This window comes from Alligator sinensis, unplaced genomic scaffold (genome assembly GCF_000455745.1).
Source record: "Alligator sinensis unplaced genomic scaffold, ASM45574v1 scaffold1244_1, whole genome shotgun sequence".
Lineage (NCBI taxonomy): Eukaryota > Metazoa > Chordata > Crocodylia > Alligatoridae > Alligator > Alligator sinensis.
This window is the reverse complement of record NW_005842591.1, coordinates 859,495-879,179: the sequence shown is the minus strand read 5'-3', so window position 1 is coordinate 879,179 and position 19,685 is coordinate 859,495. Positions and strand designations below refer to the sequence as shown.

At 59.8% G+C, this 19,685-nt stretch overlaps 1 protein-coding gene across 3 annotated transcripts in view; it reads right to left on the bottom strand.

The window, feature by feature from the left end:
* Positions 1-19,332, bottom strand: part of SLC43A2 (solute carrier family 43 member 2) — a 37,957-nt gene extending 18,625 nt beyond the window's left edge. For 2 of the 3 annotated variants that reach the window (XR_003096074.1, XM_025214589.1), the window contains exons 1-13: positions 19,278-19,332; positions 18,381-18,585; positions 17,344-17,399; positions 16,921-16,997; positions 10,995-11,087; positions 9,782-9,915; positions 9,077-9,279; positions 8,321-8,467; positions 5,644-5,655; positions 4,940-5,078; positions 3,746-3,878; positions 1,803-1,876; positions 289-412 (exon numbers count right to left, since the gene is read on the bottom strand). Coding sequence is in view for 2 of the 3 variants with exons in the window: in XM_025214589.1 (XP_025070374.1) it covers positions 289-412; positions 1,803-1,876; positions 3,746-3,878; positions 4,940-5,078; positions 5,644-5,655; positions 8,321-8,467; positions 9,077-9,279; positions 9,782-9,915; positions 10,995-11,087; positions 16,921-16,997; positions 17,344-17,399; positions 18,381-18,585; positions 19,278-19,317 (1,437 nt within the window). In the remaining variant the exon portion in view is untranslated. The remainder of the gene's footprint in view (positions 1-288; positions 413-1,802; positions 1,877-3,745; positions 3,879-4,939; positions 5,079-5,643; positions 5,656-8,320; positions 8,468-9,076; positions 9,280-9,781; positions 9,916-10,994; positions 11,088-16,920; positions 16,998-17,343; positions 17,400-18,380; positions 18,586-19,277) is intronic. The other variant, XM_025214590.1, reaches the window with a different exon arrangement.
* Positions 19,333-19,685: the final 353 nt, after the last annotated feature.

Genomic DNA, 19,685 nt, shown 5'->3' with positions numbered 1-19,685 from the left:
ATGCCACCCAGGCCTCTAGTGCACAGGCTGGGCATCAGGAAGGAGTCCTTAAAATAATCTCATAGGGCAGCAAGCACGTGTTGCTTTCTTCCAGTTACCAACCCCTGTCCGATGCGAGACCCCAGTCAGACCAGATGTGGCACGTATTACAGCTCCTCTAGCCATTCACCTCCAGGACCGGCCACATACGGCATCCCCTTCACCTTGGTTAATTCTACTGAAAAGGAGTCACCACCACCAGCCCCAGGCAGCAAGCCGGAGGGCTACACCTATCCCTCCCTTCCTTACCCAAAGAGGGTCTCCTTTCAAAGGTCCTGTCATGGCCAGGAACAGGGGCTGCTGCAGAAGAGCAAAGAGGGCGCTGACCAAAGACTGCAGTCCCGTCAGGCTGCCAAACTGGGTGGATGGATACCTGTCAAGACAGAAAGCAGCACTGTTACCTATGTGTCACCCTGACTCCTCCATGCTAGTCGGGACATTGCTCTGGGCCCCTGCCCCAGCTCATCATCCGTGCAGTGCTTGGCACCAGGCATCCCTTTCTCCGGGGAACGTGAAGGCAGAGCTCAGGACAGCTGCACTCCTGATCTAAATGTCACTCTTTGCTCACATGGTCATCTTCCTGAACACACAGAAGGAGCATGTGCAGGGATAAATGCCCCACTTTGCATATTCTCAGCCCAAGTTCTCAGACTCAGGTGTGCTTCTTGCTTGGACAATGGACTGCTCCAGGCTTTAATAAACCAAGACCTGTTTGAAGCACAGGACACCATGGTACTGGAGCCCAGCTCAGCTGCCTTGTACGACACCATGGGGAACAGTGCTCGGGCCCAGAGAAAACAAACCAACCACACAAGCGGTAGAAGTGACTTGGTCTAAACTAGAGAACTGAGAAAAGGAATGACCTTCAGAAAACAGCCTCCGTCTGGCCCACCAGACACGCTGGGCTGCTCAATGCTTGGGGCTGGGCCATCACTTCCATTCCCACAGCACTTTCTCTCAAGTCACAGAAAGCCGGTGTGTGTTAACATGTGCCGGCCGCACTTCCTCCTTGGGGACAAGTCTGTTCCCATATCAAATTAAACCATCTTGATTGGAAAGTGCTGAGTAGCAGATATTATTAATGGAAAACAAGTCTCAGGACCAAATTAATAAGGCCTTTGTCTGCCCATCATTGTGCAGCATTTAAATTAGTCCCTCAGCATTCACCTGCCCTATTTCTAACTCCTTCCCGACATGCAGGAGAGAGAAGTTACCGATCCTTCTGGATCTCAGTTTAAGAACTCACAGCCCAGGAAACACATCTGCCCATCACAAGCAAATCGAGCGTTTTGGAAGAGAACATGGAAGTTGTTCCAAGAAAACTTTTACATTGTAGATGCAGAATAAATTATGCATCCGGGAAAAAATGTGCAGGTTTCGTGAACTCTATCTTGAGCAATGCTCCAACAAGCTGATAAATATCTAGAAATTTTAGCCACATTCAAGCTTTTTATGCTACAAGCTAGGGAGAGCCTGTGTAGGACCCAGCCTCCCACCCAAGTGCCACACCATATACAGCTGTGCTCGCTTCAGCGCAGAAATGATGCAAATAGGGCCAGCGTCACATAAGTAAGGAAGAGGGACGACTGGTACCCAGCAGTCCTGCTGCTGCCGCATCCCGCAGGTACCCCACAACTGATGGGCCGACTTCGTTGTCCCTTCTGACAGGAATCCCTCCCTGTGGCACAGCCACTCCCACCCAGGCAGCTTGGGGAATCCAACCTGCAGGGCAGCCACACGCATGTGAGCATGGACAGACTTACACAGCTGCATAGAGGCCTCCCACTGCCGAGTGGATGAACCCCCTCACAACTGTGTGCAAAATGAAGGAGAGGATCTGAAAGAGAAGCAGAAAAAAGGCCGTGCTGAGTGCCAGTCCAGGAACGCTGCTCCACTGCCACACTGGGATCTGCGCCTCCCTCCGGCACAAGGGCAGGCTCAGGTAGCTGCTTCCACCAGCAGAGTCGAACCTTCCTGGGGCAAGGCAGGGTGAGAAGTGCGGCTTATGCAGAGACACAGGCCACTCTACAAAGGCAGTGTTTTACTGCGGGGTAACCACCATGTACCAGCTCTGCCAAGGTGAAAACACAAGGAGAACCAGAGACCCTGCGCTCGTCTCCCATGAAGCCAATCACCATGCGCCCAAAAGATCATCAGCATCCCCCTGTGCCATGGAGGGGAGAATGCTCAAATTTGGAAGCGTGAGCTTTGAAAGTGCCTTATGCAGAGGAGCATGGGAATCACCGGCTGCCAACTACATAGCCAGCATGGACTCGGTCCCAGGGGCTTCCTTTGGGTTTGGATAATGCTTAAAAAAATTAACACATGCAAAGCCCTCCACCTCTTCCCTCCAGTCAGAGCAGAGGTCCTGGGTCGGCACTGCTCCCAGCTCTACAGCAACACTGGAGAACAGCCTGCCAGGAGGTGGTTTCCCGTCTCGGTGCTAGAACACAGACACACACCCTCTCGGCACTGTGCCCCATTGCAGCTCTTCTGCTCCCGAGAGCCTGCCCGACCCCCAGCTGGCCCCTGCAGAGCAAACGCTGCTGTTCCAAAGGTGCAGAGCACCGGGGGTTCATGTGGCCGAGCCCCGGCACCAGGACTGGAGACGCTGGAGAACACGGACAGGAAGACCTGCCTACTCCTGGCTTTGCCCGACTCGCTCACTCCTGACTGGAAAGTCTCCAGATGGGTGTTCAGGTCCCCGGAGAAGGTGCCCCGGTTCAGTTGGTCCCCTCCCCTCCCTCGCGTGTGTTTTCCTGACAACACCTCATTCCTCCCCCTGCAGAAGTGGTGCTAGAAGCCAAATGTTTCAAGTGCATCCCCCCCCAGTGCCACTGGGTGGGAGCAGGCACCACTAAACGCACGCGTGGCTGGAACAGGCACCACGGGGACTCCGTGTTGCAGCTCTCCACAGTCCCTGCTTACCTGGAGCTCAAGCCTAGAAGAGCCAGGCAGCACCAGAGAATGGGGGAGGAGAGTGTCACTATGCCTTGCACTTGTGAAGCAAGGCCTGAAAACAGGGGTGGATTGTGAAACAGTTTTGACACCTGCCCAAGTCGACAGACAGCCCAAGCAACAGCTTCAGGAGGTGCGAGCGGCGCTGTTCTTGCCACTGCACGGAGTCCAACCGCCTGCTCCAGGAGCCCCGTCCAGGACCAGCCCAGCAGGACCCGGTCCAGGGACCTCTGTGGCCCCCAGCCCTTCCCCACTGCTGGCTGGGGCAAACTGAATAGCGAGCCTCAAGATACGTGCCATGTCCCGAGGGTCCGGCTTCCAGGCTGAGGCCAGGATGAAGCTCTTGGGCTCGGTTTCAAACAGAAGCTTCTAGCTCTGCTTCTCATGGAGAACGCAAGGGCAAGTGGCTATTTCCCCCAGTGCCTGGCATGGGCAAGGCGGCTGCACCCTGCGTCTGCTGGGGGAGGGGGTGGGCAGGCTGCAGGCAAAAGGCAGCAGAGGGCCAGGTTCCCCCTCCCACCTAGCAGACCCCACTTGTCTGAGGAGACGATGCTGGGTTAGGAGAGGGAAAGGAGGGATGCAGAGAAGCACCCCACAGGAAACAGCTGCTTATGGATGTCCACCCATGCTAGGGAGAAGCAGAGCCCAGTGCAGCCCCATGGCTGTGGGGCCTTGCTTTGCTCTGTACTAATAAGCAATTTGGTCAGAGTTTTCATGCTCCAGTGCCCCATTGCCCTCAAATACCCACCTGCAGCTCCAGGTTCGGGATGAGACAGGTAACCCCAAATCCGACCAGCAGCAGGTTGGTGAAGGCAAAGGCTCTAGTGGCATTGGAGACCTTCTGAATCTGGCGGTCGCCTTTTTTTTTCTTCTTGCCACCTCTGAAGGGAGAGCAAGGAACGCATCACAGCGGCCTCTGCGGCAGTGACTGACTCTTGGGGAGAAGCCCAAGTGCTAGCAGGCTACACAAGCAACCCAAAACCTCTTGCCCAGCCCAGACTTCTACTTGAGCCTAGAAGTGGCACCTTTGATTGTAAGGGACTAGCCCAGTCAATCCTGTTGAACAAGAGGTTCAATAAGGACAAGTGCAAAGTCCTGCACTTAGGACAAACAATCCCAATGCACCGGTGCAGGCTGGGGGGAACAGGCTGGGCAGCAGCTCTGCAGAAAAGGACCTAGGGGGACAGGGGACAAGAAGCTGGATACGAGCCAGCAGTGTGCCCTTGGTGCCAGGAAGGCTAAGGGCATCCCGGGCTGCATCGGTAGGTGTGTTGTCAGCAGAGCAAGGGCAGTGATTCTTCCCTCTGTTCAGCACTGGGGAGGCCACATCTGGAGTCCTGTGTCCAGTGGTGACACCCGCACTGCAGACAGGATGTGGACACACTGGCGAGAGTCCAGCAGAGGGCAATGAAAATGGCTCGGGAGCTGGGGGACATGACTTTCAAGGAAAGACTGGGGGAACTGGGCTGATTTAGTTTGGAGACAAGAAGACTGCGGGGGGATTGAATAGCAGCCTTCAGCTCCCTGCAGGGGGGCTGCAAAGAGGATGGAGCTGGACTGTTCTCAGTGGGGGCAGATGACGGAAGGAGCAATGGGCTCAAGCTGCAGCAAGGGAAGTTGAGGTTAGATATTAGGAATACACTCTCACTAGGAGGGTAGTAAAGCACTGGAACAGGTTATCCAGAGCAGTGGTGGAGTCTCCATCCTTGGAGGTTTTGAAGACGTGGCTAGACAAAGCCTTGGCTGGGGTGATGTAGCTGGGGCTGGTCCTGCTTGGAGCAGGGGGTCGAACTAGATGGGACCTCCTGAGCTCCCTTCCGCCCGCGCTGTCAACAATTCTCAGGTCTGTGCGGGCTCACTCAGTGCAAGCTGGAAAGGGTCAACATTAACTGAGCTCAGCTCCGCAGCCTTGCAACTGAACCCTGCCATCTGTGCTACGTACAGCTTCGCATCAGTCTCCTCGCTCTCTTCAGGGCTATCGTCGCACTCCTTCAGCTTCCAGTCCATGATGTATCCGATCACCGGGGCCGTCATCAGGCAGAGCAACTGCAAAACCCCGAAGATGGAGGTGTAGAGACTCACTGCAGAGGAAAAGAGCATGTCAGTGCCAAAGGGGCCCAGAGCAGGGCCAGCCATCACCCGGTCACTTCCTCCCTCTGCTGAGGCTGCTCGGTGGCCTGGGTCTAGCAAGGCAAGGGCCGACCGAGGCCCCTTCCCACTTCAGTCCCAGCATGCAGCAGGACTGGAGCAAGTGTGCGACTCGTGTCCGCACCAGCCACGGTGCGGCTGCTGCTCCGGCACCGAGCATCAGGCCAGCAGGCACCAGGTCCCAGAGGGATGGCACCTGGCGAGGGGGAGGATCCCTCAGGGCAGTCAGAAGGACAGCGATCAGCAGGGCCTGGCAGCTCCTGCTCTGCTCAGTCACCCACGCTGGTGTCAGGAACACGGTTAAGGAGGGGAGGGCGCTGAACCAGCAAAGGGTCAGTCAGTGCTCCTGACAGGGACCCATGCCCTTGGCACTGCTACCACAGCCTCCCCCCACCCTGAGACGGGTAGCTTCACACATCTGCTGCAGACAGACTCTGCAGCAGTCAGTCGGGCTGCAGGGAGAACGGGAACGTTAGACATGCAAGACCCCCGGCTTACCAGTGGCCATCACTGTACCAGGAAGGCAAGACAGCAGAGCAGCAAGAAAGCAAGTAAGAGAAAGCAGAGGTTAGCAGCAGGAACGCTGAGACAGACCAAGGCAGACTGCATGCAGCCCAGAGCTGCCACCAGCTGCCCCCCGCCCCGGGCCATGGTGGAGCCCCCAGCTGACTGTGGGAGAGCTGGGCAGGGCCGGGGTGGAAATGCCACTGCCCCGAGAACTGGCGTGTCAGACTTCTCCCTAACACGTTTTCCACTTCCCCTCATCTCACATGACATGGGTTCGTGCCTCAGCCCAAGTGCAGGGAGTGAATCAGAGTCCAAGCAAAGCAAGTCTGGAATACGAATGTGCTCGTCTCAGCACTGAGCCCACACGCTTGTAACACCGCAACCAGAACAGGACTGAGAAGGACCTGGTCCCTTCCTTCCTCATCTCTCCAGTGTGTCTGCAATGCAGCAGGAAACAAGCCCACAGGGTCACCCCTAATCCTCACTGGCCGTGGGGTTTGGATCAAGAGTGAAGAAACTGAGGAGGGGGCAAGACCTTGTTCTCCACAGCAAACGCAGGGCCATGCAGGCAGACAGACTGGCCCCTGGCTTGAAAAGTTGCCTTCTCCTATCTCATGACCTCCTCCCCTACAGGGAGGCTCCCAGTAGGCAGAGCAGTTCTTCGGGGTGGGGTGGCAGAGGTCTCTGGCGGTGCGCACACAGACACCTGCACGCTTCCGGTGTTGCCTCCTTTAGCTGCAAGCTCCCCAGGGCAGGGAACATGCACATCGGTGCCTGTCCAGCACCAAGTGCCAAGGGACCTGATCCTGCCTGGTGCCCGGGATGCTGCCGTGGCCTGGTTGTTGTAGGCAGACAACACAGAGAGTATAAGCAGCAGACTTTGCTTGGCAATGCCGTTTATGGGATCACCTACCCAGTTGCAAAAGATGTCAGACAAGATTTTTGGCACATCTCTCCCAGGTACTCAGCTGGCCCAATAATAGGGTTTGCCAGAAGCAGCCTGCTTCTTCCATAAGACTGGAAGGTGAGGCACAGGTAAACACCCTGGGGGGGAAGGCGGAGTGGAGAGTGGACAGCAGGATTAGGCAGTCCTTTAATATGTAAACACCTCCCGGAAGCGCTTATCTTTTAAAGATAAGCCGTGTCAATCCTCAGCTTCGTCCCACCAGGGCCAGGCCTGGATCCCTACACCACAAACACCTACCCAGCCCTCTGGGAGCCAGGCACCACAGCCCAAGACGGCTCTCCTGTTCCAGCTTCCCTCCGCCACCCCTTCTCCTGCTCTAGCCCCAAAGAAACCTTGACGTTCCTCTTGCCCCCGACAACATGGTGAGAGCCACTCAGCCCTCTCCTTACCCAGCTCAGTGCTGGCGAGTGGTACCAGGGAGCAGCACCAGAACGGAGCAGCCCCTCAAAGGGTTCAGAGCAGGGGCGAAGGTCTGACCCTTCCCTCCGCCCTTTAAAGCAGATTTCTGCAGGTCGGCGTGCAGACAAAAGCGCCACGGCCCAGAGTGCCAAGACTTGAGACCATTCTTCTGCTTCCCTGATACCATGGAAACTAAGGCAGAGCCTAGCACAGCGAGCCCCAGCTGCACGGGGGGAAATCTAGAAATAGATGCCAGCCTGTTTGAGCCTGATCTCATCCCTCCAGCCACAGCCGGGTGCTGGTCAGACTCATAGCAAGAGAACAAGAACAGTCCCCAACACTAACCCCAGTGGAGGACAAAACCAGAGCAAACCCAGAGCAAAATGGCAGCAAGGTGGAGGACAGCAGAAGGGTAAGACAGTGGTGAGGAGGGGACCAGACCCCAGCTGGGCAAGGGCTCCCACCCTGGGGCTTGTCCTGTTTACTGCTTCAGACCGGCCTCTTGACCCGGGAGGTAAAGGGCCGAGCGCGCCGGCTGTCGAGCACTTGACAAAAGGAACAACGCGATCCCTGGAGCACCGGGCAGGGGCCCCCCCTCCTCCAGCGCCTGCTCTTGTTTTCCAGAGAGGCTTCTTGATTTATCAGCCTCGCGCAATCCAGATTTAACAAGTCTAAACTGGATCTCACTACTCAGAAATGGGCTTTGCCTTGTTTTGCAATTCAGGGTATTTTCAACAGCAGCAAACTAATGTACTCTTTCCTGTTTGCTTTGTTCACTGAATCAGGAGCTATAAATACAGGCAGACGCTGCCACAGCCTTCCAGACGCAAGACTGCCATGACATCATTTCCCCTCCGCGCTTTCAGCTGAGTTACTGCAAATTCTGGCCCTTGACCCCCAGCAGCTGAAGTCAGCTGCTCTCCCTTCTGTGCTTGAGATAAAGATCACCGATAACAGGTTTTCCCATGGACGAGCGTTGCATTAGCATGGCCCTCCCTGACCTGCCAAACTCAGTCACCCCTGTCTGGGGACACAATGTGGGACAGCATTAACAGAAACCTCATTATAATTAGCTTGACATTCAAGTGTTCACCTTGCTGCCCCTCTGCTTTTGGCAGGTCTCAGCCGCCCGCCAGACCGTGACACCAGCTGCCGGTGGCCGTCACGACCGCCTGACCAGCCAGCCCGGGCTAGGCCAGGAACAGACTGGCGCCTGCAGACTAACAAGCAGCCCGAGAAGCAGAGGACCCTGCCCTGCCTGTGCTCCCAGGGAAGCAGCGAGAAGTCTCCGCCGCAGCCTACCTTGCTCCTGGTCTCCATCCACGAGGAACTCCAGGATGTTGTTCATGGCGCCCATGTAGAAGATGAGGCGCAGCTGAGTGACGCACATGGTAACGAGGCTGAGCAGCAGGATAGGGCTGAAGACGCTGTGCATGAATGACGCAGAGGCTGCAGGAGACAGGGCCAGGGCCGTGAGTCTTTGCCGGGGCAGGCCCCCGACCGCCCTCCCCCCGGACCAGGATGACCTCACAACAGTGTGCTGCTACCCTATACCCAGCACAACAGCCCACGGGGCCAGAGCCAGCGGCTACCCAGTGCATTTCGGCCTCTTGAAGCTCAGCAGAGGGGAAGAAAACAAGCACCTGTCAGCACTGAGCAGGCCCAACTCCGGTTACCAGAGAAGTCCGGGTGAATCCAGGGCATCAACAACAAGGCAGAAGGGAACCTGAGTCACTGGCCTTGACCCAGTTCCTGGGGAGTCCACCCAGCCGCTCGCAGCTGCAGCAGCCTCCTTCAGCAAAACCTGTTCCTACGCCAGGTCTTTCTGGCCTGCGGGCTCCCATGCAGAGCCAACCACTGAGCACCTGCGTGTGCCCGGGGTCCACTCGACCTACACTTACTGGACACTCAGGGGGGCCCACAGACAGGCACTTCCCCCTGCAGAGGGGCATGCACACACACAGCTCCTGTTCCAGGGCCCAAGGGACATGCAAGCCATACACCAATCCTGGGGTGGCCCCTGCCCGGTGATGAATATGCAGACCCGGGGGACGGTACCTGCATTATCTGGCTGACACTTCACTTCCAGGTCCACCGTCGACAGGCAGAGCTTGTTACCATCTTGCAAGGCTGCCAGCTCCTTGGGGCTCTTCATGGAGCTCCCCACGCTGAGCCGACGCCCCACCGTAGTCACCTGCTTGTAGAACTGTTTTCCTGTGATTTTGTGGTCAAATCCCAGCCAGCTGAACTTGATCTTCACCCTGTTTGGCGACAGGAAGAGGGAGAGCGCTGCAATGTGGGGCCGAGGTCTGCAGGCACACCTAAGGCACTGCAGTCGTGGGAGGCTTCCCAGAGCACTTGGTGGATGTCCAGGAAGAGGCAGAGACCTAAGGAACCCCAAGCACCTGGCCCGGGCCACCCCAGGGACACGCTACACTACACCCTCTGCCACCTGCCAGACCAGCCGCGATGCTCAGCAGGCACCACAGAAATCCACACAAGGACCCACAGAACCGTGGCTCTGCCTGGCAGAGAAGCCCTGGACTCCAGGAGAGGCCCTGCCTTGACCAGCCAGAGTCACACTCCCCGGGACAGACCCCTCACAAACAGATACCACCTCCCTCCTCAGATGGGAAGTCAGCCACCAATTGCTGTCCTCTGGAGCGGCTGGCGCTGGCACTCGCTAGAGGGGATAAAGACCTGCAGGGTCTCTGGCTGGGTCCGGGCTAGCAATGACTACGAGCACGGGATGGTGGTACTTACGTGTAGTCCATGTCTTCCGGCCCTGGGAAGGGCTCCAGGGGCCAGTTGAAGAAGCAGTTGAAGAACACTAGCCCAGCACAGCATGCCCAAACTGTCAGGATGAGGATGAAGGAGAAGCCAAAGTCATATATAACCTGGAGAGACAAGAAGATCGTCGTTAGAAGACAGAATGACTGGATGCTTTCATACTCTGCAAGCGAATCTGAAGGGAATGGCTGGGGGGGTGGACTTAAAGAAGAGAAGCCAAAGTCATATATAACCTGGAGAGACAAGAAGATCGTCGTTAGAAGACAGAATGACTGGATGCTTTCATACTCTGCAAGCGAATCTGAAGGGAATGGCTGGGGTGGTGGACTTAAGGACAGGGCTGCATGGTGACGAAGGGCATACCCAGGGGATGGGAGGAGGGTGGAGGAATGTGACGATGCAGCCTGTGAGCACAGCTACACTTGGCATGAGTTTGTGCACACATCTTCCCCCTCAGCTACAAGAGGAGCAGCCCCTGCTGCAACCGATGCCCGGCAGGGTTAACAGCAAGGCAGCCTTCCAAGAGCGGCCTGCTAAAATTTTCCTGCAGGGCTGGAGACCATCACTGGATCCCCCCACAGCCTGGGACTCATCACCGCCATGGGAGCCTTGCACTGTAGCACCCACATCCACACGTGAGCAGGAAGCAAGGGCTCCCCCGTGGGGCTCTCCACAAGGCTCCGGCCTGCCTCGCAGTCTGGAGGGGGCTGCCCGGTCAGAGCCCACGCTGCAGCTCTGCTATGCTCCCAGCAGCTCCAGGATTACCGCTGTTCTGACTTAGCGACTCTGGGGACGGGTGGGCAGGAGGGAAGGGAATTCCTTGTCACACAAGACGAGGGGGAATAACTGTGAACACAGCGATCCCCTGACTGGGATTTTCCCCTGCAGCCGCCTCACAGCTTACACAAAGCACCTGGGCAAGCTTTAGGGCTCCCAGCGGAAGGTGTTGCTGGAGGCCCTGGTCATCACAGTGCGGAGAACAGCACGGCTTTAGCCACATGGTCTCTATGCCTCAGGAGGCAGCGGGGGGCTGCCATGACCATCTCACGGTGACTCAATGGCAAAGCGCAGCAGGTCCCGCGCAGCCAGGGCTAAGTGCTGCGACTGCTTTGCTACTGCAGGAGCCCCAGACGTGGCCACCTGACTGCAAGGCACGCCTTCCAGAGCCCAGGCTCCACATCCTCACCTTGATCCCTGGGAATGTAACAGCAGACGAAGCGTAGGAGCCAATCATCAGCGCGATGAACGTGGAGCGCAGGTCGCCGAACATGTTGGGCAGCTGCAGGGAAGAGAAAGAGCTGGCTGAAAGCCACAGCAGGAGGGAAGCTGTGCGTGGCCCCGGCCCCCAGACTTCAGCCTCCGCATCTCGGCAGTGGCAGAAGCCGCCTGCTACTGCAAACAGCCTGGCTTTGCACCCCAGCCCCCTGGGCCGCAGGGAGACTCGGCTCGGCTCTCCCCCCCAGCGCTCCTTACCCCAGTGGTCAGAGAACCGGGCACGTATTGCAGTGGAAAGGGGACCCTTGCCCATGAAAGGAGCGTGCAGATGGTCTCCCCACCGTGGCCGCCTCCTGGAGCGGGCTCGGCCCTTACCTTGCCTTTGGCTGCAAGTTACCTTCCACGTAGCAGCATGTGGGTCCCTCCCCTCCCCTCCCCATGGCTGCGGCCACCAGCTTTCCTCTACCCCACTCCGAACACTACAGGCCCGTCCTATCTGCAGCAGTCGCCCCTTTTCCAGTTCGCAGATGCCTGCTGGCAGACAAGCCCGTCCCCACCCACGGGACACCCCATTCTCTGCCTGGGTCCTGCTCCCAGACTTGGGGGTGGGAGACAAGCCTCGCATGTCACCCGGTCTGCGCGGGCAAGCAAAGATGCCACAGAGGTCAACTCAGGAAAGACCTGACGTGCAGGGCAGAGGTGTCTGCCCAGGCCTGGCTCCCGCCCCCAGTATTTCAGGTGCAAGGGAGACCTGCCTCACTTAGCGAGTTGCACGCATGCCCGATGGCCCCAGCACCCGAGGCACAGGTCGCGGGCCAGGCCAGGGGCAGCGGGTTCAGTCACTGCGGGGCAGCAGCCAGAGCGCTGCCAGACGCCGAGGCTGGCCAGCTGCCCTCCGCTCAGAAGGGCCCGCGCAGAGCACAGCCAGAGCGGCCTGTAGCGGGGCGGGCCCAGCCCTCGTGTCGAGCAGAGGGACGCCGCCCTCGCCTGCTAGTCTGTGCGGGCAGATTCCCGAGGGAGCCGCTGGGGTCGGGGCTGCAGGAGTCTCCGAAACCAGCGCTTGCAGGAGCCTGTGCCAGGCAAAACGCTGCCTCCACGTGCAGCTGAGCCAGCTCAGGTGCTAACGGCAGCGCCCGCAGCAGACCCCGCAGCTCCTACGGCAAAGACCGAGTGCCGCGCCCCCTTCACCCGCTGCCTCGTACTCTCGCAAGCAAGTCAGACTAATGCAGAAAAGACAGCGTGCCAGGCACGGTGGGGCTGGGAACTGGGGGCAGCACGTTTCCGCTCTGCAGCGCTGTGGTACGTGCATCTCCGGCAGGAGCGCCCACTTTGCCTGGCTCGGCTTAGTCACTGCTGCCTCGCTGCAGAGCCGAGCTCCACATGCGGCACAGCCTCCAGGTCCTCATATAACCCCGGAGCAGAAGCAGAAGCAGAAGCAGAAGCAGCAGCGATGACGTGCGGAGACCGGCAAGTCTTCTGGGGAATCCCGAGGGAGCCGGGCAGCAGCAGCAGCCAGGCAAACCCACACCCGATATCTGCACCCAGGCTGGCTGCCGAGGTGCCTCGCACTGCCGCAGACGGGGGTCTGAAGCCGCTTACCAGGCAGAGCTGTCCCCTTTGCATGCAGCAACCGGCATCCACCCCCTGGCGCGGCGCCTGCCCCGCCGTAACCCCCACACGCTGCTCTAAGGGGCTGGTCCTTATCACCAGGCAGAGTTCAGCTGTTTACCCAGCTTCAGAAACAGCCGGATCCCAACTAAATCCTCCGTGACAGCCACAACAGCAGCTGCTGCGGTGGAACCAACGCCAGGGCTCCCCACACACACAGCTGCTGCGCAGCTTGGCTCTCTCGAGGCCACAAAGGGCCCTTCACACAGCGGGAGCCAGACCGCAGCCAGGTGACCTTCCAGCCAGGGCTGGTGAGATGTCTAGTGGCAGAGCTGCAGCCCTGCCCCGAGAGCGAGGGCTGCACGAGGGCCATTTCGGGAAAGCCCAGGTGCCCCAGAGACCGCAGCACCCGTGTCAGTACCAAGCAAGAGCTGGGCACATGGTGGGTGCGATCAGAGGAGCTCCCACGGCATGGCCAGCCCTGGCCACGCACCTGCATCTGTGGCCATTTGAAAGAGGTCTGCTCCTAGGAGGAAACCCCCCTGAAGGAGCCAGGAATTCACATCCGGCTTCCTCAGAGGCTCTGCTGACCCCGGGGCTGCCGGCTCATGGCATGTGGCTCTGCACGCAAACATGCACAGGGATCATGCAAGGACCTTGGCTTTTGCAGCTGACTGGGAGGTCATTTTTTCAGGTCTCGCAGTTGGAGCAAGAGCTCAAACAGAAGGCACAGAAAGCCAAAGGACACGGGCCCCCGATGCACTGCTCTTCTGTTGGGATGGTGAGACCAGGAGCTGCCACGGCACTTGCATCTGACCTGCATCCAGCTCAGAACATCTGGCAGAGCCCGAGCAGCTCCCTTGCAAACATCCGACCCAGCTTCCCAAACGCTGCTGCTGGCCAGTCCTGGGCCGGCTGCTTCTAGGGTCACCTGCGCTTCTGAGTGGACAGACTTTGTCCTGCCACAGCCCCAGCTGCTGCCTCTGGTGATCTGGAGAATGAGAGACTGAAGAGCCTCCAGCCGCAGAGGCGCTGCCCCACAGGGGGATCGACCCTGAGAAGAAGATTCATCTTCCCTGGTCTTTCACCTCGCAAGGGGCCTTTGCAGCCCCGAGTCATTCCTCTCGCTGTCTCCCACCCTTCGAGACGCAATCCCCGCTCTGCGTGGGGGCGTGCGATGGAGAAACCCCGCTGGAAGCCTGCTGAGAGCTTGGGGCTACAACACCGGGACTTCTGCAGGGAAGGGCTGGTTTTAAAACAGAGACAGATGAGCCCCGGCCCACTGGGGGCACCAGGCTCCAGGAGGAAGCCCCACAAAGCTGTAGCCGTAGAGGAGTTTTTTGTTCTGCGAGTGTCGTGACCCTGCCGTTTCCTGACAGCAGCTGCCTCGCGCAGACTCTCCGCAGGAGCATCCTCCCGCGCAGGCGGCGGGGCCGGCAGGCCACGGGCCCGGGCTCCGCTCCCGCAGGAACACCGGGCTCCCGCGTTCCCAGCGAAGCCGCACGCTGCAGAGGGGCTGCGGAGGGCACCGGTTTGTTTTCCATCTCGCTCGCCTTGAAAACACGCAGCTGCTTTTCCCTGGCTCCCCGACGCTGCCGGCTGCAACCCATGAAAGGCTCTTTGTGGCCATTTATCACACGGGTATTCCCCTCCACAAAGCCATCTGGCTTCAGCCACCAGCCCCGATCCATTTGCTTTCACAAGTCTCCGTGTACATGAGCGAAGCCCATGGCGCTCCCGGGAACCCCGCCCGTGCTGTAGCACCAAACTCGGTCTGAGCCCCCCAGGCACCACCGCTGCCCCCAGCTGACCACGCGGGACCCCAGCAGGCACCCCCAAGCCTGCACCAACCTTGGCCCTCCGGGGTCCCTGGGCAGCCGCCGTCTCCTTCGTTATGCCCCAGGAAAGTGAACGGCACCCACGCTGCGCCAGACCCTGCCCCTCCACCCCCCATGCACATGCCAGCCCCTCATGCTGCTGGCAGGGAGGGCAAGCATCGCTTCCCCAGCCCCAGGGCATCTGACCCCGCCAGCCCCTGCTCCACACCCCAGGGCCAGCCAGTCTAGTGGCCACAAGCAGCCTCCCAGCCCCAGCACTGCCTGCGCTCCCCAAGCCCTGAGCAGCCACAGGGCACCCCTGCCTCGAGCCTGAGCAAGAGCCGGCCTCCCCTCCGCGGCCATCCTGCCCAGACGCAGCCAGTTCTGACCACACAAAACCGGTCCTGTGGCAGAGGGAACAGCCCAGCAGCTGGGCTGGTCACCGCAGCTGGCAGGGAGGTCACCTTGTCTGCGCTCCGGGACGTGCGAGCGAGTGCACGGGCAGTCGGGGCCTGCCTGGCCCAGAACAGACTCCTCTGGGCTTGTCGAGTTTGCTCCAGCTGGGAGCTGAGCTGCAGCACCTGGCCAGGCACCGAGCAGTGCTGGAGACCTTCAGGTCTCCTTCCTGTGCACTCGCTTCCTTCTGCCTCTGCGACTCCCTCCCCACGGCTTTGGGCACCTCCGAAGGGTGCAAGGTTCCCACCACGCCCGACCTGCGGGCATTGCTGGGAGGATCGCAGCTGCCTCCAGAGCATTCACGCCCACTTCTCCCTGCCCCAGAGCCACAGCAGGAAGGGCCCCACACCGGCTCTCTCCTGCCTTTGCGTGGGAGAGATTTCCTGCTCAGACCGCTGCTGAAGTCAGACCACCGCCGAGTTCCTGGGCCGTGCAAGGAAACAGCCTCACAGGCCCGAGGACACGTGCGATGCCAGGGCCTGGTCTGGGACATGGGGCCCACAGTCACGCTCCTGAGCTCCTGCTAAGATGTGCGGTTGTGCAGAGGAGCCCCGGGGGCTGCTGCTCGGGCACTGCTCTGCGTGTAGCTCCCCCCACAACCGTGAGCCCCGAGGCTCTGCCCCTCGGCCCCCAGCTGCTGTTCTGGCTTGCTGCTCCTGGCTCGTAAATGCCCCAAGACTCAGCAACGCCTACAGCACTTGCAGCCAGAGCCAGACAAGGCTTCCACCCTATGCCCTTCGTGGCATTTGAACGGGGAGCACCCATCCGTAACCAGCATACCTGCTACCCCAGCCCACGCCCCCCTGGCAGGGGGCAAAGGCGGCTCAGGGCGCAAACACCCCCCACTCCCGTTTGGCTTTCTTACTCTTTCCAAGCCCAGGATCCCCCATGAGCCCCTCCACATCAACCCCATCTCCTTCACGTCTCTGCTCCGCCGTTGCTCTCTGCAGCGACAGGACGAACTCTGGCCACGGGCTTCTCCCTCCCACGGCCACGGCTTGCCTCCCCGCCTCATCCTCCGTTTCCCACAGCTCTGTGGAGCAGGGGCCAGGGCTGAGGTTAGAGCCCATCTATGTACATCCATTACTGAGAGGCTTTGGCTCCACAGCTGTAAGGGCTGCGTGGCAGCTGCAAGGGCAGGCCACACACAGCCTCACCCTGCCTTTGCCCATCACCGCCTGTGGCTCCGTCTGTGCCCACCCCACGCCCGGTGAGAGACCAGCTCGGCAGCGGCACAAGAACAACCTGGGCCCAGCCCCGAGACGTTTTCCACCACTGCTGTGGGAGTCTCTTCTATTCCCTGAGCTGCTGGGAGAGCTCTCCAGCTCCAGCCGCACTGACAAGGATCAGGGTAATGAGGTGGAAAATGCTTTGAGAACGAGTCTGCTTCCATCTCCAAGCAACATGAGCCTCGAACGCAGAAGCCACCAACCGCGTCTGTGCACCGATCAATGGGCTAAGTCAACAGCCCCACGCCGGCAGCACAGATGGAGCCGGACATTTGGCAACACGGCTCTTCCGCAGACTGTCAGCACCGCGGAGGGACTCGCCTCTAGGAGAGGACAAAGCCTAGGGCCAAAGGCTCACGGCGGCAACCCTCCCACAACTGCGGCAGCAGCCACCTCAGCCAGCAGTGCAGCAACACAACCGCTCGCTAGCCGGGAGATTCACCTTCCCCCACAGCGCCTGCTTGCCTGCAGGACCCCGCGCCCCTGCCCCAGCCAGGCCCACACCTGGTGCAGCCACACGTGTGGCCAGCAGTGGCTCAGGGACAGCCGGCGAGCACCAGGCCTTCTAGGTGCAGAGCCAAAGGCAACCACCTGTCCACACCCCGGTAGGAAGGAGCGTGAATCCGCTCCAGGCAGCCAGGGCTGAGGACCCCTTTGCTTGCCTGGGCCACGTCTCGGCTCACCGACCCGCTGATCGGAAAGACAAGGCCCCTACCCGCAGCGCCCTGCCTGGGGTGGCACAGGGACACCAGGTGGCGGCGGCAGGGGCAAGGCTCTCTGCACTTACGGTGAGGGAGGTGAAGGTCATGCACATCCCGCCGAAGCCGTTCAGGGCCAGCGCGATGAAGATCAGCACTGACAGCGCTATGGGGGAAGACAAGAGCACTGACTGCCCGAGCTCCCACAGCCCCAGATCCCATCCCAGGAGCAACGCCTCGGCAACACTGGTGCCCCACTGGCTCGTGCTAGCTGCACACGTGCCCCCTACCCCGGGCGCACAGCTGGTTGGCAGGACAGGGACTCGGTCAGGCTGGGGTGCTTGCAGGGCCACAAGGCTACTGCCTCGGGGATGCGGCAGCCCAGGCAGGTCTCTACAGCTCCTGGTGGGTGCTATGGCCTGGGCACATGCCGTGGTCTTAAAGCCCCTCTGACCCCCTGCCTTCTGTGCACCTGAGCCCCCGAGGTCACACCAGCCCAGCCAGGTACTTACACTGTGGGTTGCTGGCTCCATATGCAATCAGCAGACAGGACACAGAAAAGCAGGCGCTGAAGGAGAAACAACACCATCAGTCACATGCCAGACCCCCCGCATCACAGACAAACGATGCTGCCCCGGCTTCCTCTGGGCTCGCCCAAGACTAGCAGAAGCTGGGGAAGAGAGGTTGCTTTGGAGAAATCCAGAGCACCGGGTGGAGGCTGTGCCCCGGCAGCGTCCTTCAGGCTTCCCATCCCTTACCCGAGGTGACTGGAAGGGTGCAGCCCTTCCCCTCCGACCTGGGCACAGCCCTGGCCCCTTCCCAGTTCCACGGCTGCCAGGCAGCTGCTGGCCACCTCCTGAACAGCACAGCCCAGCTGCTGGCTTGGCTCCAGGTGTGACTCAAGGAGTGAGAATCTTTGCTCGGGACCTGTTTACCCCGACGGAAACACAGCCGCCCCCTCCCCTGCCCCAGGTCTCATCACAGTTGCTGTCGGCACAAGCACCACTGGCCCAGGATGGATGGGGGTGCATGCACTCCCTTTGCCCTTGGAAGCACCAGGGAAGACAGGCAGGCAGGAGACACCTGTCCCTGGCACGAGCCCCCTGGCTCTTGCCAGTTGTGCCAGACGTCAGGCCAGCCAGCCCTCGGTATGTCTCCTGGGATATGGCATCTTTGGCAGCACCAGGCTGGTATGTCAACTCAGGGCAGCCTTGGGGCTACTGGGATTGCCCTGCTCTCCCCAAGGCCTTGATTGCCAGGGAACAGAGACAACAGAGATGCTGGGAACACAGACTGGAGGCCTGGTCCCTTCTCTCTGCAGCACAGCACAGCACAGCACGCCCACTTACCTGCTGAATGAGGCCGCCCCACCCTAGCACCACCCGCACACAGCTGGCAGGGCCAGGCAGGCTTCCAGCCCCATCCTGCAGCAGCTGGCAGTGGTGCTCCAGGGCTTCTGGAGACGCAGGTGCCCCAGAGCAATGGGTGCAGTCCGAGAGCCAGGTACAAGCTGCAGCTCTGCACCAGCGGCGGGTCCCGGGACACTCACCTGCCAAGCAGGCGCAGCTTGCGAGGGCCATACTTGTCCATGACGATCCCCAGGGGCAGCGTGATGGCACTCAGCAAGAAGGACCCCACAGTAAAGGCCAAGTTCAGCATTTCATCCTGCTCCGTGCAGCTCAGCCACCCATTCATCCGGACCACGTGCTCCTGCTTTGTGCCGTTGTGGGGTGCTGAGCCGTTGGTGACGTTCTCTAGATGGGACAAAGAGAAGCAGGGTCAGGAGGCGCGGGGGGAAAGGCAGCGCTGAGATGGGCACCATGCAGGGGGGAGCAGGGCAGCCCACAGGACCCTGTCACACGACTGCAGGTAGACTGTGCTTGCCTCATGTGCCCAGGCTGAAAAGAGGAACAAATTGCACTGGCCCAGAACAGGTGGTCATACGCTGGGCAAGAATAAACATAGGCTGGGAAGGAGGAGGGTTTCAGACCACCTAAGCAGAGAGGTCCCGGAAGAGCCTCCCCGAAGGGGCAGTGGGAGAAGAAACAGAGGAAGCGCTGCTTTCAGGATGGAGCTGGTTCAGGTTACAGAAGGGATGATGCTGACAGCAGGGGCCTGCCCAGGGCATCCCCGCCGGTCCCCCGTGCCAGTTGGTCCAGACCAGGGGCTGCTACACAAGGGCCGGCACAGAAACAAGCAGCGATGTGAGCTACAAGCCATTTGGCAACTGCTGCCTTGGCCACCATGCAGACAAGCCCCTGTCACCTGAAGGGACCTCCCTGCCCTGTGGCAGGGGCCACAGAGCAGCAGCCGGTCTCAATGGATGGCCGAAAAGCCAAATCCCCAACTCGTCCCCATGACAGCTGTCCCCAGCCTGCCCGAGCGCTATCTGCCATCCTCGCTCTTAACCTAGCAGCTGCCTCCTGCTGCCGACACCGCTGCTTACGCTGCACAGACGACCGACCCAGCCACGCTGCCCAAACCATCAGTCCCGTCTCCTTCCATTTCTGCCTTGGGATAAAGGACACCGGGGGCAAACTCCCACGTGACACGCCGCTGGTGTTCACCTCGCTCAGCCCAGTGACTGCAGAGTAAGGGCAGCTGGCATGAGTCCACAGCCAGCCTATTTCCCCGTCCCAGCAGCAGCAGTTTCACTGCCTCTTGTCAGGCTTTTGGGCTCTTGCACAGCCCAGAAAGCTTCAAAGCTCTCAAGCAGAAAGAAAAGTGTTGTGCAGTTTCCATTATACACGAGCTGCTGATGCATGCCTTTTCCCAGGCTTTACTTTCGATTCACGTAGGCTTGCTTGGCCTGATGAGGGACCTGGTCTTTCTACTGCCGGAGCAAACCAGCTCT